General features: G+C 44.6%; 1 protein-coding gene and 1 long non-coding RNA gene across 10 annotated transcripts in view; both read left to right on the top strand.

Moving 5' to 3' along the window:
* Nucleotides 1-17,647, top strand: part of LOC122689036 — a 574,758-nt gene that overhangs the window by 39,937 nt on the left and 517,174 nt on the right. The gene's annotated exons all lie outside the window — the stretch shown is intronic.
* Nucleotides 1,486-17,518, top strand: LOC122689028 (X antigen family member 5-like). Of its 5 annotated transcripts, none has more exons than XR_006339668.1 (6): nt 1,491-1,598; nt 11,917-12,092; nt 13,041-13,120; nt 13,595-13,730; nt 14,137-14,261; nt 17,404-17,518. XR_006339668.1 is itself a non-coding variant. In XM_043895110.1 (5 exons), the coding sequence occupies exons 1-5, from the start codon at nt 1,550-1,552 to the stop codon at nt 17,434-17,436; spliced, it is 417 nt and encodes a 138-aa protein (XP_043751045.1). In that variant the 5' UTR covers nt 1,486-1,549; the 3' UTR covers nt 17,437-17,518. The 5 variants fall into 5 exon arrangements, 1 of the variants encoding a protein (XP_043751045.1); XR_006339670.1 differs by having other exon boundaries at nt 1,578-1,592; XM_043895110.1 differs by lacking the exon at nt 11,917-12,092 and having other exon boundaries at nt 1,486-1,592.

The following is a 17,647-nucleotide window of genomic DNA, read 5'->3' as shown; positions in this document are numbered from 1 at the left end:
AGGCAACACACATTGCTAACATGCACAGGTACCCTTCAAGACACGCACTGGCCCCACTATAATAATTATGAACAACCTGAGATTCCAGGAGACAACTGATACACTCAGCAACACACAGTCAGCATGTCAGGTTCCAGGCCTCAGAATCATATCTGCCAGCTTCCAAACCCTCAGTTCCCGGACAGAGACCTCACAGCCAAGAACATGAGAGGTTTTATTTCTGACACAGAGACTCCAGACAGCCCAGATAGATACCCAGAGACACCAAAAAGAGCTCACTGAATCTCTGCACAGAGAGCACACAACTCGTCTCAGACCCTCAAACACAACTGAGACCATAACCATACATGCTGTGACAAAGACCCTCCAAACAGACCAAAGTCTTCAAGACAGAAACAAATGAGAACTGCACAGATACTTCACACCATGGAGACTGACGCCCAAACCACTCGACACTTACCAACCTAATACAAAATCCCTAAATGTAAAGAGAACCTTTAATAACTCAAGAACATCATGTAACCTTCAGATAAAGTCCCCAGACAAATGGAAAACCTGCACCCTGTGCACAGATCCCCAAGCAGCTGAGACTTCGCACCTTTAGACAAACCCATCCTTAAAGCAGCTCAGAGACATCACAACTTGGGACCAGAATCAAAAACTCAGAGGTCTCACCATCTCAGGTGCACACGCCTACAACGGGATCTCACACCTAGGGACTGAAATGTCAGAAAGCTCCAAAAAGGCACACCCCGGAATACAGGCACACACATCCTAGGGGCTTTGTACTATGACTCACAAAATCCACTCAGATCAAATATCCCATCACTCACGACTCCGCCCAAAGGCTCAAGGAGATCAAATGTACCCAAACAGGACCTGTGTTGACACACGTAGCGATACACGAGCCCAGGCTCCCTGACACAGGTTACTCTACAGGGAGAGACAGCTAACTCAGAGACCTCTCCCTGGACATGAATTGCATGCATTTCTGCGAATATCCGTGCGCTGCCACACAATCCAGACTGAGCGAGAGCTAAACAAGACCGAAACGCCGTCAGCATGCACAGCCAGCGACCGCGCCAAACCTCGCCACTAACCAGGGCAGCTATTCGACCCCTTCGGGAAAAGCAATACAACTCGGCCAAAAACTGTATGCTCTAAAAAGCCGCGAACGGCAACATGCCTCTCGTCCTCAGGTCCAGGTCGGCCATCCCAGTGCCTGTAACAGCCAGCCAGCCAACGGGAACTGGGCAGGAGACGAAACAGGGCGGGACTCGCGGGACTTCCGGCGCCTATTCGCGCCCCGGAAGAGCTCACTCCGGCGACCTCGCGGTGACCAATCAATGCCCAGAACGCTTCCTGACGCCAGACCCCAAACTGGCAGCGCATCTGGCTCCGTAGCTGTCCCCCCTTGGATGTAACCATGTAGAAACGAAGGGGTGGAATTGGAAAAGAGACGAGGACAGCTGCAGCTTAAAACCGGTGTCCAGACTCAGATGCAGCGGGAAGCCGGAATGGAAGGAATGGGGATGGAGCCAGTGGTGCCATGGGTGCCTCCGCTAGGAACTCTGGTCGATGCCCGACGCGGGGTAAATGTACTCTCTTTGTTGTCATAGGCCTTCTACTTGGTACCTTCCAGAGTGGGTGGTCTTACCGTTACCCCTGCGTGGTACCTCCCCGGACCGAACGGTTTCATGTGGCGCGCCCCTTGGTGGTGAAACTGTGGAACAGCCGATGTAGATGCCGGTAGACCGTTAGAGGATGATCCTCCAAGGGTGAATAAGCAAATATAGGATGAAAACCCCAGCTATTGCTGCAATCTTGGACTCAGAAAAGTGTCCATAAACTGAAGATTACTTCTCTGTAGTGGCCACTATCGTAAGAGGAAGCATTGAAAGCATTTTCTGTGTGCTGGGCATTGTGCTTGTTTGTGCTTTCCTGTTTAATACAGAATAGGTCTCAATGGGGAAAGCCAGCCACAGTCCCCCAGCGGGCAGGGGAGAGTGCTTCGCACTGGGTTCTGAAGGTCTGGATTGGGGAAGGCCTCTGTCGTTAGCTGCTAGTAATATGTGAGAAGGAGAACAGGATTGTCCATTTTGTTAGGAAAGGGGTCAACTCCGAGGGGACCCAAGGACACCGCGTAGGTGAGATAAAGACCATGGCTTTGTCACCATCTTGTCATGACTGAATATATTCCCTAGCAGAATCCTCAGCCTCTCAAGCTATGCCTCTGTCAACAAGTTTAAATTTGCTTATTCATTCCGACATTCATCCATCCTCTCCACAGTTTCTGTCAAGCACAACTATGTGTGTTAGGAAAGAGAAAATCAACCTTGGCTTCATGGAAGTTACATTGTGTTGGGGTCATACAGCCCCAAAAGACAAGTCATTTATCGGGTGTTCATAACTGCTGTGGTTAACATTAAATCAGGATAGTGAAATAGAGAGAGAGGGGATGATATCTAGAATGAGTGGCCAGGGAAGTTCCTTCTAAGATTGTGACATTTGAGCAAAAACCTAGATGAGATGCCTGTCTGGGAGAAAAGTATCTCAGACAGAGTTAAGGTCAGTGGAAAAACCGGGGAGTGGAACTCAGTGTAGAGTGTATGAAAAGAATGTGGAGAGCTATATGACTGTCACAGCATGATGGAGGGAGAGCCAGGAGATCCGATGAGAGCGGTGATGAGGGCCGGGTCCCCTAGGGCCTTCTGGCCATGGCGGGGGGGGGGGGGGGCTTTGACTTGAGCCACAGGAGGGTTCTTACTAGATAAGCCCCCAGGGTTCTTTCAGAGACCCAGATCACACAATGATTGTTAAGGAGCTCTAGATTCATCCGAGGAAAACCACAGACCCTCTGCAGTTGAACATGCCTTTCCTGGAATCCCCTACACTCAAGGGGAATCCCATCTACTGCTCCCAGTGGACATCCATGTTGATTGATGATACCCTCAGGAGAGATAGAGGAAGAACCCTCGCGGTATGAGTGAGGTCACAGTCAGTCTCGTAAAGGCAAACAGGGATGATGTAACAGGCACAGAGATGGCAGGGAGAAAGACAAAGATAGAACATTGGACAGGGACAGAGAGACCATTTCTGGCAGCAAAGGATCCCCAATCAGCACCCACCTATGGGCCCCCAGCCCTGCTACTGGATGAGGTACTATCTCTACAGGAGAAAAGAAGCTGCTCGCCCTCCCCTCCCCGCCTCCCACCAGGGACTGTCTCTAGGAAATGACTGAGTTGCCCGTGGCCTGAGTCTCAATCATGCTCCCTTGGCGCACATCAGAGTGCTCTGCCCTGATCAAGACATGGAGATGATCCAGTCATGGGGAGGCTCATGCTGTACACAGGGTCCCTCACAAGCTGTCCAGCCCTGACTGCCCTCCTGCTGACCTCAGTGCCAAGGAATGCTTTAGTGGGGGAAAGAGAGGCAGGGATCACTGCATTTGTGGTGGAGCCTCATGCAAATTGGTGAATGTGAGGTTTATCCCCACCTGCTTGGAGGCTCATCTCTGCATTTTCCACCACCACGTCCCCAGGGAATGTGCAGATTACATTAAATACATCAGGTGAGCAGCTGGGTGTATGATGGGGACACACCGAGATGTATCCTGACATTGAGACAATCATATGGTCCTTGCAGCCCTGTGCCAATGCCCCCCTCCCCCACTACATGGCCAGGGTTCTGCTGAGTCTTCCCTGCCTCCTCCAAGGAGCCCAAGCCTGCATACAGCTCATCCTGTCCTCATGAGCCGAGACCTTCCATCTGCACTGGGCCTTGGGCTCCCATCTGCAAATGGGGGCCTCTTTGTGATGAGTTGGGCAGATTGTCTGAGTGAGTGCATGTACACAGTTTTTTCACAGGGCCCCTATCAAGGGTGGTAGTCTTGTCAGGAAGTATTGTTCTCCTCAGTATTATTACTGTGGGCTCCTGTGTACTGCACATGACTTGCCCTCCCTGAGGATAGGGCCACAAGATTTTTTCTCTGTAGGGAGGCATGGTAGAAATCATAGCAAATGTGATATCACAGGTCTACTTCTCAGACCCATGAGAGTGGGGTCCATCCAGCTTTCCTCTTAAGACTACTCTCATATGCAGATCCATGAACAGCTCAGAGACCCAATCCTCTGGACAAAACCCTCCCAAATAGTTCAGAGACTTCACGCCTGGGACAGAGATCCACAAACAGTTCAGACAGCACTCATCCTGGAAAGCAACCCAAAACAGCTCAAATACGTCACACCTGAGGACAGAGACCCTAACCATCTTAGATAATTCCAAGTCTCAGTTCAGTTCAGTCATTTAGTCGTGTCCAACTCTCTGAGAGCCCGTGGACTGCAGCATTCCATGCCTCCCTGTCCATCGCCAACTCCCAGAGTTTACGCAAACTCATGTCCATTGAGTTGGTGATGCCATCCAACCATCTCATCCTCTGTTGTGCCCTTCTCCTCCTGCTTTCAATCTTTCCCAGCATCAGGGTCTTTTCAAATGAGTCAGTTCTTCGCATCAGGTGGCCAAAGTATTGGAGTTTCAGTTTCAGCATCAGTCCTTCCAATGAATATTCAGGACTGATTTCCTTTAGGATAGAGTCGTTGAATCTCCTTGCAGTCTAAGGGACTCTCAAGAGTCTTCTCCAACACCACAGTTTGAAAGCATCAATTCTTCGGCACTCAGCTTTCTTTATAGTCCACCTCTCACATGCATACATGACTACTGGGAAAACCATTGCCTTGACTAGATGGACCTTTCTTGGCATAGTAATGTCTCTGCTTTTTAATATGCTGTCTAGGTTGGTCCTAATTTTTCATCCAAGGAACAAGTGTCCTTTCATTTGATGGCTACAGTCACCATGTGCATTGATTTTGGAGTCCCCAAAAATAAAGTCTGTCACTGTTTCCCCATCTATTTGCCATGAAGTGATGGGACCAGATACCAAGATCTTAGTATTCTGGATGTTGAGTTTTAAGCCAACTTTTTCACTCTCCTCTTTCACTTTCTTCAAAGGACCCTTTAGTTCTTCTTTGCTTTCTCCCATAAGGGTGGTGTCATCTGTATATCTGAGGTTACTGATATTTCTCCTGGCAATCTTGATTCCAGGTTGTGCTTCATCTAGCCCACTGTTTCTCATGATGTACTCTGCATCTAAGTTAAATAAGCAGGGTGACAATATATAGCCTTGAGTTACGCCTTTTCATATTTGGAACCTGTCTGTTGTTCCATGTCCAGTTCTGGCTGTTGCTTGCTGACCTGCATACCCATTTCTCAAGAGGCACGTCAGGTGATCTGGTATTCCCATCTCTTTCAGAATTTTCCAGAGTTTGTTGTGGTCCACACAGTCAAAGGCTTTGGCATAGTCGTTAAAGCAGAAGGAAATGTTTTTCTGGAACTCTTTTGCTTTTTGTATGAACCAAACAATGTTGGACATTTGATCTCTGCTTCCTCTGCCTTTTCTAAATCAACCTTGAACATCTGGCCTCAGGTAAATTCAGATCCTTAAGACAAACAGCATTACTCTCAGCCAGTACTACAAGTGTTAAGTTGTAACCACTGTGATTACTGACCTAAAGTGCATTCTGAAGGAATTTAGGGTGAAAAACAGTATGAGGCACACTGTGCTTTGGACAAGTTGGCCTTTTTTATTTACTGATACCTCAGGAAAATGTTCAGTGACCCTAGATTCTTGCATCTTCCACACATGGAAAAGCATGAAAATAATGAACTTGTGACATCTGATCTCTGTGTTTCACAGCAATCTTTTACTGATACGCAGGCTTGACTGCATGTACTTCCTAGGCAACAATCATATTGACGCCTCTGCTACCTCCTCCAAGCAGTTTCCTCAGAAGTAAAGGAGGAGCTGTATCCTGGGTTGTAGTTCCCAGAAGACTCCAAATCCAACTTAAACTCACAACTCTCCTGTTATATGCTTTTCTTTAAGTACACTCTACTCTAGCTAACAGCTCTCCTTTAGCTCAGAGGCTTCACCCCTCTCCCCCAGAGCCTACAGCCTGCACCCTGGGACACAGAGCCCCACATCTTTCCGTCTGGGCTGCTGTGTTGGCATTTGCACTGAGTCTCTGTTCAGTCAACCCCAAGGGAGAGAGGCCTCCAGTCCTGCAGTCCCTGCAGTCTGCATTCACCAGCATGTCATCCTGAGGAAGGCAGATTCATCCCAGGGGTGGAGATTGCCTGAGAGCTGAGGAGTTCTGAAATTGATTTCCCATGTCTAGGTCCTCAGAATGGACTTAACCCACCCTGGTCACCTCTGGTGGTGTCGACTTTGTATCCTGCCCCACGGGAGGTTCAGAGTGAATCCCAGATCCACAGAACGAGTCCGAGGGACCTTGTCCTCTCTGTCATGTCTCAGCACACACAGTGGGCAACTGAATTCTAGAGATAGGAAAGGTCTTCCCCTCACTGTGCCTATGACAGCTCCCTTACATCCCTCTAGTCATCTGTCGTTTTCCAGAGTCCCTCTCCTGGTGACAGCTGCCACAAATCCTCTTTATCCCAAGTCCCCACCCTCTCCCCTCACCTTCCACCAGGCCTCCCTCCCACTCCAGGAGCCTCTTTAGCCCCTCTCTAGCCCTGCTCACAGGGCCTCTGTTACATCCTCACCCCATTTGTGGCCTCTCACCCAGCATCCTCACTGCCTCAGACGATCCCCTGAGGACGTTGCCTGCTCCCTGCATTCTGCAGGACACCTCTCTCCTGCCCACACACAGGTGTCTGTCTTAATGTCCTGGTGAGGGCTGAACTGAAAATCTCTCCAGGATCCAGAGAAAATCCAGACCTAGACCAGGCGTCCAAGGCCCTTCCCTCAGGGCTGGGGCGAAAGGGAGGGGGTCTCAGAGAGAAAGAGCTGGACTCAAGTTCCTGCAGGGGTGACAGGGTTTTCTTCAAGTGAGATGACACCTTAGACGTGTTTAGGACACTGAAACTCAGATGACTGATTATCTAAGACTCAGAGATGTGCCCACGGATGCCAGCTGACTCCTAGAGTGACCTCAGTTATGCAGCCATTGACTGTCTCCAGCCTGTTTACTTGGCAGTGAACACTCCTGGAGACAGTTCCACTGGTCCATCAGTGCTTAGGCCAAAGACCCTCACTGTGAACTCTTGCCCATCAACCTCAGCACCTGACTGTGTGAGCCCTGGCCTGACATGGGGTCTCTGTCCCTGTTCCCCGTGAGAGCCTGAGCCTGTGTTTTCCACGTGGGCTCCCCAGAGTGGTCTGGGATTCCTTGCCTCCAAATCCCCACAACCAATCACTGCTGCTTGTGCATTCAAATCTGCACGGTGTTGGCATGACCAAAATGGGCCTGGAGTGTCCTCCTGGACATCTGAGAAAGGGGACTGCCCTCGGTCCAGGTTTGAGGCCTGGGTCGCCAGGGTGGCATCCTCCCCATCTGTGTCAAAGGCTGTGGTTGGTCACTCTGGGCAGTGGTGGACGGTTTGTCCATCCATGCACAGTACTTGCATTGTTACCAAATGGAACCCTCTCCCCTGTAGTAGCTTCTACTTCCTGTGGTTCCATGGGGAGCCATTTTTTCACTCAGTCTTGTTGGTCCTGGGTGGGATCGGACTATTTGCATTTCTAACCATGCTCAGCCTCCCTCCTACACAACTGGTGAACTCCATGATGAGCAAAGGTCTAAGCATCCTGTTCACTGCAGCAGAGTGGTCTGCTCCAAGAATGATGTGATGTGGTAGTAAACAAGCTTTCCTTCTCCTGCTTTACTGATGGACATCAGCTTTACTGATGGACAGCATTTTGGCAGCATCAATGAAAGTGAAAATCCTAAAAAAAAAAAATTAAAAAATATCCTTACAAAATCCTCGTCCTTGTTCATTTACTGTTAACAATCCATTAACGTATTATACCACCTCAGTAGAATAAAGGGAAAAAAAACCACATTATCATCTCAGTAGCGACCTAAGAAAGCATTTGACAAAATTCAGCATCCGTTCAAAATACAAAGACTCAAACTAGAAGCAGAAGGCAATATTTTGAATGTGATATAAAACATCTATGAAAAACCCATCGCTATCATCATACTTAGTGATAAAAGGCAGAAGTTCTTCACTTGAAAATCAAGAACTATAGAAGGATAACATCTCTTACCACTTCTATTCCACATGGTTCTGGAGAGGGTAATAAAGCAAGGGAAAGGAATAAAATGAATCTACATTGGCAAAGAAGTAAAACTGTTCTATTTGCAGATGATGTAATCTTTTGTGGGAGCTCTCAATGACCTTTTATGTATTCCCACAGACACAGAGTCTGTCTAGTTGATTGTGTGGATTAAATCTGCAGCTTGTGCAGCTGGTGGGAGGGTTTTGAGTCTTCTTCCTTAGTCACACTGCCCTTGGGTTTCAATTGTGGTTTTATTTTTACCTCTGGATATGGGCGGTCCACTGGGGTTTGCTCCTGAGGCTGCCTTGGAGGACTTGGGTTTGCCCCTGCGAGGGCCAGGTGTGGAGGTGGTGCAGCTGCTTGAGTCACAGGGGTTTTGGCAACATCAGGTACTCAGGGGAGTTGGCGGCTAGGGCAGCAGGAAGTATAGTGCTCTAGAAGGGTATGGCAACCAGTATTGGCCAATAGACCCCAGTATTCTTGCCTGGAGAACCCCTCTCCCTGACAGAGAAGCCTGGCAAGCCACAGTCCACAGGGTCACAAAGAGTCGGACACTACCAACGTGACCCTGCATGCATAGACATAAGACTTTTTTTGTCTGTGGCAGCTCTGCCCCAGTGCGAGTTGAGCGTGAACATTGCACAGCAGCTCGGCGTGCGGGGACCCTGGTGGTGCCAAGTGTGCAGGGACATGGACTGCCTCCGCCACAGGAGTTATGGCCCTATCAGAGTCTTTTTTCGAGGCTCTTGTAGCTGGCGATCAGAAGGCCTGTTTGGACAGTTTTTCTCCATACCTCCGCCCATTCAGGCACTTATAGTGCTTCCTTACCTGGGATCCTTCTCTGTTGTTCGAGCATCAGGCACTTAAAGGGGCACCGTGGGTGTGGTCCTACTCTGTAGTTTTGTGCATCAGTCACTTAAAGAAGCACCCTGGGTGTGGTCCTACTCTGTAGTTTGGTGCATCAGTCACTTAAAGAAGCACCCTGGGTGTAGTCCTACTCTGTAGTTCAGTGCGTCAGGCATTTGATGGGCCAGCCTCTCTATTGTTCAGCTGCCAGTGCTGGCTTGTTCGAGAGGCAATGGTGATGGCTCCACGCCCTACACATGACTCAGCAGTATCACCTTACTTCCATGGCTGCCCGAATTTCCTCCACAGGCATTTCCCACCACAGTCTCCTCCCTCACATTCCCTCCATCCATCTCTCTGCAGTCAACAGCAGCCCTTGCCCTGGGATTGTTCCACAATCCCTAAACTCCAGCTCCCAGCCACTGCACCATCTAGGGTATGTATGGCTGTGGCAAGGATGTCAGATTCACACTCTAGTTAGGGTGCCACGGATGAGCTGTTTCACTCTCAGCCTGAAATGTTTCTCCTCTGACTCAGACAATTGCCCCATCAGGGTTTTGGACCCTTGCTTCAGTTCCCCAACTGACCGAGGACAGGTCCAGCCCTACTAACACTCCTGTTTTTTCTGCCTAGTTGCCTCATCCTACCGAGTTTTGTGTGGGTCTATATATTCTTTTCCACTGGTCAGGTGCTGCTATCTGTGCTCGGCTGGTGTTCTGCATGCACTTCTGTGTCTGAAGGTATATTCCTGATGTATCCTTGGAGAGAGATGTATTCCCCATCCAACTACTCCGCCACCATCTTGTCGATCCATGATATAATCTTGTGTATAAAAAATTGTGAAGAACCACCCTCTCCCCACAGAAACTGTTAGACCTAATATAGGGGCTCGACAGGTTTTACAGAATACAAGGTCATATACAAAGGGCAAATAGATTTCTATACACGTTCAGGACTTGTACAATACAAATTACAAAACATTGCTGAGTGAAATGAAAGACACTCTAGATGAGTGGAAATTTTACTTCAGTTCAGTCGCTCAGTCGTAACTGACTCTTTGGGATCCCATGGACTGCCGCATGCCAGTCTTCCCTGTCCATCACCAACTCCCAGAGCTTGCTCAGAGTTTTACGGACTTTGGAGATCACATTTGTGGATTGGAAGACTCACTATTGTGTTAAGATGGCAGTACTCCCCTAATAGAGGCCTATCAAAGTTCAAACTGCTCTTTTCCCCTGGAAATCAACAAACTGATCCTAGAATTGTAAGAATTAAATGGGTCCTGGGATAGCCAAAACAGTGTGGAGAAAGAACAAGTAGTTACACTTCCCAATTTCAAACCCCACTTCAAACCTACAATAATCAAGACATTATGGTACTGACATAAGGATTGTATATAGACACATAATGGAATGGAATGGAGAGTCAAGAAACAAGCCCATATTTCTATGGTCAGTTGATTATTGTGAGGGGTGTAGAGGCCATTCAATAGCAAAGAAAAATGTTTGAACAAATCGTCTTGGAATAACAGGATGTTCACATGCAAAAGAATCAGTTTCAACCTCACACTGTATATAACAATTAACTGGAAATTGATAAAACACCTAAATATAGGAGCTAAAACTATAAAGTACTCAGAAGAAAACAGAGATGTAAATGTGAATCTTGGATTAGGCAATGATTTCCTAGATATGATACAAAAAGCACAAGCACCAAAGGAAACAAAAATAGGCAATTTGGAATCATCAAAATTAAAACTTGTATCCTTCAAGCGATACTATCAAGAATGTGAGATATCTAGGGCACCTACTGAATGCTGGCAGGGAGCCTTGAAACCCAGGCGGACCAGAGGAACTCCAGAGCAACCCTGTATGATGTGTGGGTGGGGAGCGAGGGGGGAGGAGTTGTGGAGGCTAGTTGGGGTTCGTGTTCCTGAGGGTCAACTAGGGGAGGACAAGTTTTCCTACACCTGCAGAATGGGGATGGCGAGAGACCCTTGGGTTCGCAAATGCTCCCTTGGGCTATTTGCCATCAGACTCCTTCCTCCACTCCTATACACTGGCAACCACAGATATATTTCTGTGCCTATACTTGTGCCTTTTCCAGGAATCCATTGACATGAAATCATATAATATAGCTTACTGTGTCTGACATGTCTCATTGGCACAGCTGAGATGAATCCTTGCTGTTACATGCATTAGTAGTTCCTTTTTAAGTGACTGTGTAGTACTTTTTGTATGAGTATAAGCTTATGTTTTTCTTTCCTCTGTATACCAGTTGTTGAATAGTTGGGCTATTTCTAGGTTTGGCTATTAGGAGTACATGAGTAGAATATTTGAGTAAAGGTCCTTGTGTGAGCATGTTTTCCTTTCTCTTGGGTAAAATTAAAACTCCTAGTAAGTACGAAAATTCCCACTATAATAGAATAAGAAGAAGAATGTGGTACTGGAGAAGAGTGAAGAACTAGCTACAGAAGGAATGAAAAGGCTAAGCCAAAGTGGAAAAAACACCCAGTTGTGGATATGTCTAGTGGTGAAAGTAAAGCCCGATGCTAAAAGAACAATATTGTATAGGAACCAGAGGTATATTCAGAGAAATCAGTTACCAGTTCAGAGATTTAAATGTGCAGTGCTCCAAGCAAAAAATGGCAACAGAGGTATGGATGTATGTATTTATTCCATGGAAATGAGTAAAGCCATTGCAAGCATGATGGAAAACCCAGAAGCAGAGAAAGAAATGGTTCATCAAAGCCTGTATAAAAATAGGTATTAAAAACCTTAATACCTATTTCTGTCATGAGTGTCTTCCTGAGACACATTCTCCACCAAGGGTAACCTGGGACTACCTATCACCACAGTTTGTGGATGCGTAAGCTAGACTGCCCTGGAAGGAAAAACATATAGTCTCCAAGCCCTTTTCTCATCCTCCAGAGACCCTGCGGTTCCAGGACTCTACCTCAGTGGCGGGAAAACCTCAACCTGCACTGCAGATGCCCAACTCAGGGAGCATGCGCAGGGTGTGCGCACGCGCCTCTTTCTGCGCATGCGCCTTAGTGCGCATACGCCTTCCTGAGCGCATTCTGTGAGAACCGTTGGGCCTGAGACGGGTGAGTTTATTCAGTTCCGGTTCATTCTAACTACTTGAGACTCACCGGGTGGGTTCACAAATCTGTCCTGTCTGGAGTTTAAGTGTGCGTGCGTGTCAGGGGGAGCCAGCGAGCTTCGGGCGGGTCGGGCAGTGCCATCTGGGGCCTTTGAGGAGGAAGGCCCTCGAGGTCGTCATCTTCCTCCTCACAGGTCTCGCGACGCCTAGATCTTGTCCTGGTGGCTGGGGAGGAAGGGCGGTGGGCAGAGGAGGGCAGGGGGTCAGATGACAGTGGGGGGAGAATTGGGGGTGCTGTTTGAGATATCTGGCTCATTGGAGCCCTGGAAGTGACGACAGATCACAGAATCTGTGGCCTGGAGTGGGACCTGGGCAGGGGGCAGTGTGGGCGATTAAGGAAAGGCCTAGAAACAGGACCGCAGTGGGTTTGTGACCCTATCACGAGTATTGTGGTAAGGTGCCAAGAGAGAAGTGGACAGGTATGCTCTGTATGCAGACCCAGCTCAGCCACAGACGCTGAGAAAATCGCCATAGTCAGGCTGTAAAGACTAACCCATTCTTCCTGTTCCCACTGAATTCCAAGGGAGTTGGGGAAAATAGGTCTGGTGAATAGGAGTGTGACAAGAGCAGTAGTCCTGAATTTTTAAATCCCTAGCAGTATTTCACTAACTATCTTCATGATGGAGAATTCTGTTGTGAAATCAAACTTCCTCACAACAATTCTCTGTCTTCTTGTGTACCTTAAGGTGATTTCTCTGCCAGCTTAGCGAAGATACACATGGCTTTGCAAGCAACTGTATTTGGTGTCATTGGAATGCATGTACACCCATACTTTCTTTTGAAAGTATTTTCACAGTTTTAAAACATAGGAAGTCAACATATGGTCATAAAAGTGATCAAATATAGCTGTACTCTTAAAAAAATTTTCTAAATCACAATATTCTACTTTCAGGGAGAAATATGAGTGGGCAAGTGGCATCAACATTGGGATCTACAGGTCAAGATTCTTCCCAGCTGGATGAACCTGTGGTTGTGAGTACCTTAGCATTTGATATTTTCTATTAGCACAAATTTACTTTTGAGAAAATGATGTTAAGTAATGCAGATGCAGTGATAAAGGACTTCCGTGCTGATAAAGGGTGACAGTTTGTCTTAGGAAGGAACACTGATCCAGATATATTACAGTCTGGCGTTGCCTGGATGAGTATACTGTGAAATTCCCTGGAAATGTGCCCAGTGACTCCCTCCTCCTGCTTATTAACAACAGATTGCACACTTCCATCCCAGCATAGATTTAAATAGCTTCCAAAGTCTTTCTGGGTAACTCTTATGAGAGCTAACTCTTCTCTTTGGGAATCGTAACTTTAGTAAAAGTAAGTACACAGAATTGTGTTGGGAAAATGTTGTTAGGCTTACTTATGATTAGATGTATCTGTGTATTATGTATATTTATGCTGTTAGATGTGTTAACAACAAAAAGTTTTATTTGCATGCACACTCTCCTAGGACCAGCAGCCCAGTGTTGAGCAACCTCAACAAGAGGAAGCACCAGCTGAGATTCAGGATATCACACCTGGAAAGGAGGAAGTCAATGGAGAGGATCCAGTGAATCATGATGAAGAGGAGAAGGATGCCCCTGGAGGTAACGTGTATGTGTGTATCATGTCTTAAGACATAACCAGTAAGAGGAGGAAAGGAAACATTAGAAAAGGACTTCAGACAGTTCCTAAAAACCTGAGTAGAGTATAGTTTTCAGGTTAGTGTGGTCGCTCAAATGTTGCCGTGTTTTCAAGACAAAGAGAAGGGGACAACTGAGTTGTCTGAGGACAGCCCTGGGAAAGGAAAATGGTCATAACATCTGGAAAATTCTGCTTTCCTTTTTCTCCAGCAAAATATTCCTGGAATAATGCTCCTGAGGTTCTTATTCATCACATTTTTACCAAACTAGCCCAAGGCTTTTAATTCGTAACACTGACGGGATCAATATTATCATTCCCTTGTTTATAGTGTATGCTTTACAGCTGAATTCACACATTTTTTTTTTAAAGATTCTGACCTGGAAACTGATCTCCAGGAATTGGCTTTGGCAAAGACTGGGGATCAAGGCGGAGATGGTCCTGATGTCAAGGAGGAGATTGCATCAAATACAGAGACTGTTGAAATGCCAGAGGAGGTATGTCATCCATTCAGAAAGTAATTTATATGGTTTCTGTTTTTCAGAATATTATATCTTTAATAATATAGAGGGAAAAATACTATTATTTTAATAACAGAGTTCCCATATTCTTTGAAAGATTGTTCAGACCCCAGATGCCTGAGTGCCTGACTTACAGACTTGCAAATAAAGAAACAGACAGGATCAAAGCCATATGGAATTGAAAATAGGAAACCGTTTCCTTCTCTTGAGTATAAGTACTTTAACCAACAGCTAATAATTTTCAGGTTCTTTTATAATTTCTGCTTGTAACAAATATGGAATGCATCTGTAATAAATATCAGTTAATATGAAATATGCTCAGGTATTCATGTAGGTTCTAGTACCAGCTTTAACATAATGTGTGTGATTCTGTGAAATCCCTTAACTTCTAAACTCACCTTTACTCACGTAAGTTGTGAATTCAGAACAGATACACTACAGTGCTCATTGTTCAATGCTAATTTTTGCATTCTCTGGTTCTCTTCGATGGCATGCATACAAATATACTCTGTTTTTCATGATTCATTTATCATAAAATAGCATCTTCAGTCAAATTATAACAGGGGAATTGAGATTTCATTTTCTGATGGGGAACACATGTACACCTGTGGCTGATTCCTGTCGATGTATGGCAAAAACCATGACAATATTGTAAAGTAATTAGCCTCCAATTAAAATAAATAAATAAACTTTTGTTTAAAAAAGAAAATGACCCAACATTCTGCTTTATGTTTGTTAAATTCTCTCAAATTCTGAATTCTCTAGCTCTTAAAAAGCAGTTGCATTTAAAATCCTTTCCCCAATGAAGCATGAAATGACTGAACAATGAAATGGCCAAAGATAGTCTAGTTTCCTGTGTCTGTGGCTGATCAAGTTGAGAGAGTGCATGTAGTCAGTGCTATTCAAGGCAGGTGTGAGTAAGATACACATGCCAAGCACACTACCTGGCCCCACGTTTGGTCTGTTTTTTTTTTTTTTTTTTTGAGGGGGCTGCTTATTTTGGAGAAGGAAATGGCAACCCACTCCAGTATTCTTGCCTGGAGAATCCATGGAAGGAGGAGCCTGGCAGGCGACAATCCATGGGGTCGCAAGGAGTTGGACACGACTGAGCGACTTGACTTCACTTTGCTTATTTTAGTTGGAGGAGAATTACTTTGCAGTACTATGATATTTTTTGATGATGGTTTTTGCCATATATCGCACTGTCACTCATAAAGTACTAATAAAAATCTGAGCCTCATGATATAATCATCTCTAACCATATCAAATATGTTATTTTTCCTCTTTGATGCATCAGTTTAAAAGTTTTGAAAGTCAAAGTCTGTAACTCTAGTTCTTCCCACGTAATCAACTTAGTATCTTTCACCTACGTGTTTTCCAAATTGTTGACAATTAATTGCATGACTCCGATTTTAAAGGAAGAACTTCATAGTTAGGGAAGAATTTACTGTGTATTAGCCTCCTAAACATTTTCATTTTACATTTTTGTTCCATTCCATTAGAACATTTAGACGAAAATAGCACTTCCAGACTACCTCCATGTAACTACAGAACATGATTAAAATGTTCTCATAGAAAAATCTTCGCCCTAAATATGTGTGGTACTTGAAAAGACCAATACATAAATTACAAAGTACATAAATATAAAATCCTACATCCAATATAAAAGGTAAGAAAAAGAGCAACAGAGTGAACGGAAGGGAAAAAGAAAAAGATACTTAATATAAGACAGGTATCAATTATTAGGAAGAGGAAAATAAATTCAACTAATAAATAAAGACAATGTGCTAGTTTACATAATTTTTAACATGTATATATACATTTTTAAAAATATTCTTTTCCGTTGTGATTTATCACAGGAGATTGGACATAGTTCCCTGTGCGGTATAGTAGGACCTTGTTGTTTATCCATTCTGAGTGTAATAGTTTTTATCTGCCAACCCCAAATTCCCAGTCCATTCCTCTCAGTTTACATAACTGTGAAGAAAATGGAGAAAGCCCAAGTACACATAATAAGAAATATGGACAAGACACTTAACAGTATATTACAGAATTAAAACAGTATAATCTGCAATTCAGATATTTTCAGAATATTGATGAAATGGCTAATAGGATAGAAAAACAAATATTTAACATACCCCACAGTAACTAAATAACTAAACATCACAGATACCTTGGATGACCTTTTGAAATTGGTCAGAGTTGTCTCTCACAAACCATTATCCTTTAGAAACAAGGAAAAATATCTTCTTTTCCAGACTTTCTTACTGTCTTCCTACTTGCTTTTCTGTCTCACGCATACTCCCTCTTGCTCTCCCTTTTCTTTTCTTCTCTCCTTTTTTTCTTTCTTTTTTTGGTTTGGCTGTGAGAAACGGTCCTATTTCTGCTTCACATTTTGATGTCACCATGTTGCCAGTGATAGTAATGACTTAAAATTAGTGTCACCATCTAATCTATTATACCAACTGGAATGCTTTCCAGGGTGAAAAGAAACATTTAGAATTATGTGAGGGCCACAAGGAAAGCGGGGGCAAATGTTGAACCAACTTAAAACAACCATATCAGGGATTAACTAAAACAAATGAAAATTTCTATACTTTTCCACAGTAGAGAAGAAACAAATGTAATACTGGCCTTTTTATTTACTTCACTTAAGCAGTAACAGAGGTAACAACTATTTAGCTATCCTATATTCACAATATTATTTCAAATCAATACATGTAAATGATACTTTTGGGGGACGTTTTTGTTTCATTTTTTGTGTATTTTGTTTTCCTTAGGTTGTTGTTTGTTGTTAGATATCTTACTGAATGTGTACACAGCTTTGCCTTCTACTGAAACTACATTCTGATAGGTTCCATTGATTTATTTGTTCTGAACTCAGTGTCCTTGTTTTCTTGTATAACTAGGAAGAGTAGTGTGTTTTTAAAAATACTCATAATGTGCCTGAAAAGTCTTTAAAATTTCTAGAGAGGATGAACTGAAGGTAAGCCAAAGGGTTACCCTTAGTGTTCTTGCTTTAGTCCATTTTATAGAACTACAACTGCAGTGAACTTTGTATACCTCTCCTCTCATCGAAATAAAGTTCTGCTAAGTAAGTTTAATGTTTATATTATAGGTGAAGGGGAACCATTTGCTTGAAAGAAGATAAACTGAAACCATCTATGCTGTTCTTATGCTGTTTATTTGACTGTTAAAGTTCTGTCAATAAAGTTTCATTTTCTACTTGCAAATTTTTTGTTAACTTTTCCCTGGGTATTTAATGTTATTGAAACTTCATGGTTTGTGATTTTCATTGTCTAGTTGAGGATGTATGTAGAGATAGAATATTTGTATATAGACTTTCTGTCCACCAACTCCTC

This window comes from Cervus elaphus, chromosome X (assembly GCF_910594005.1).
Source record: "Cervus elaphus chromosome X, mCerEla1.1, whole genome shotgun sequence".
Classification (NCBI taxonomy): domain Eukaryota; kingdom Metazoa; phylum Chordata; class Mammalia; order Artiodactyla; family Cervidae; genus Cervus; species Cervus elaphus.
Note: the sequence above shows the minus strand (reverse complement) of the source record. Positions and strands in the feature narration are given on the sequence as shown.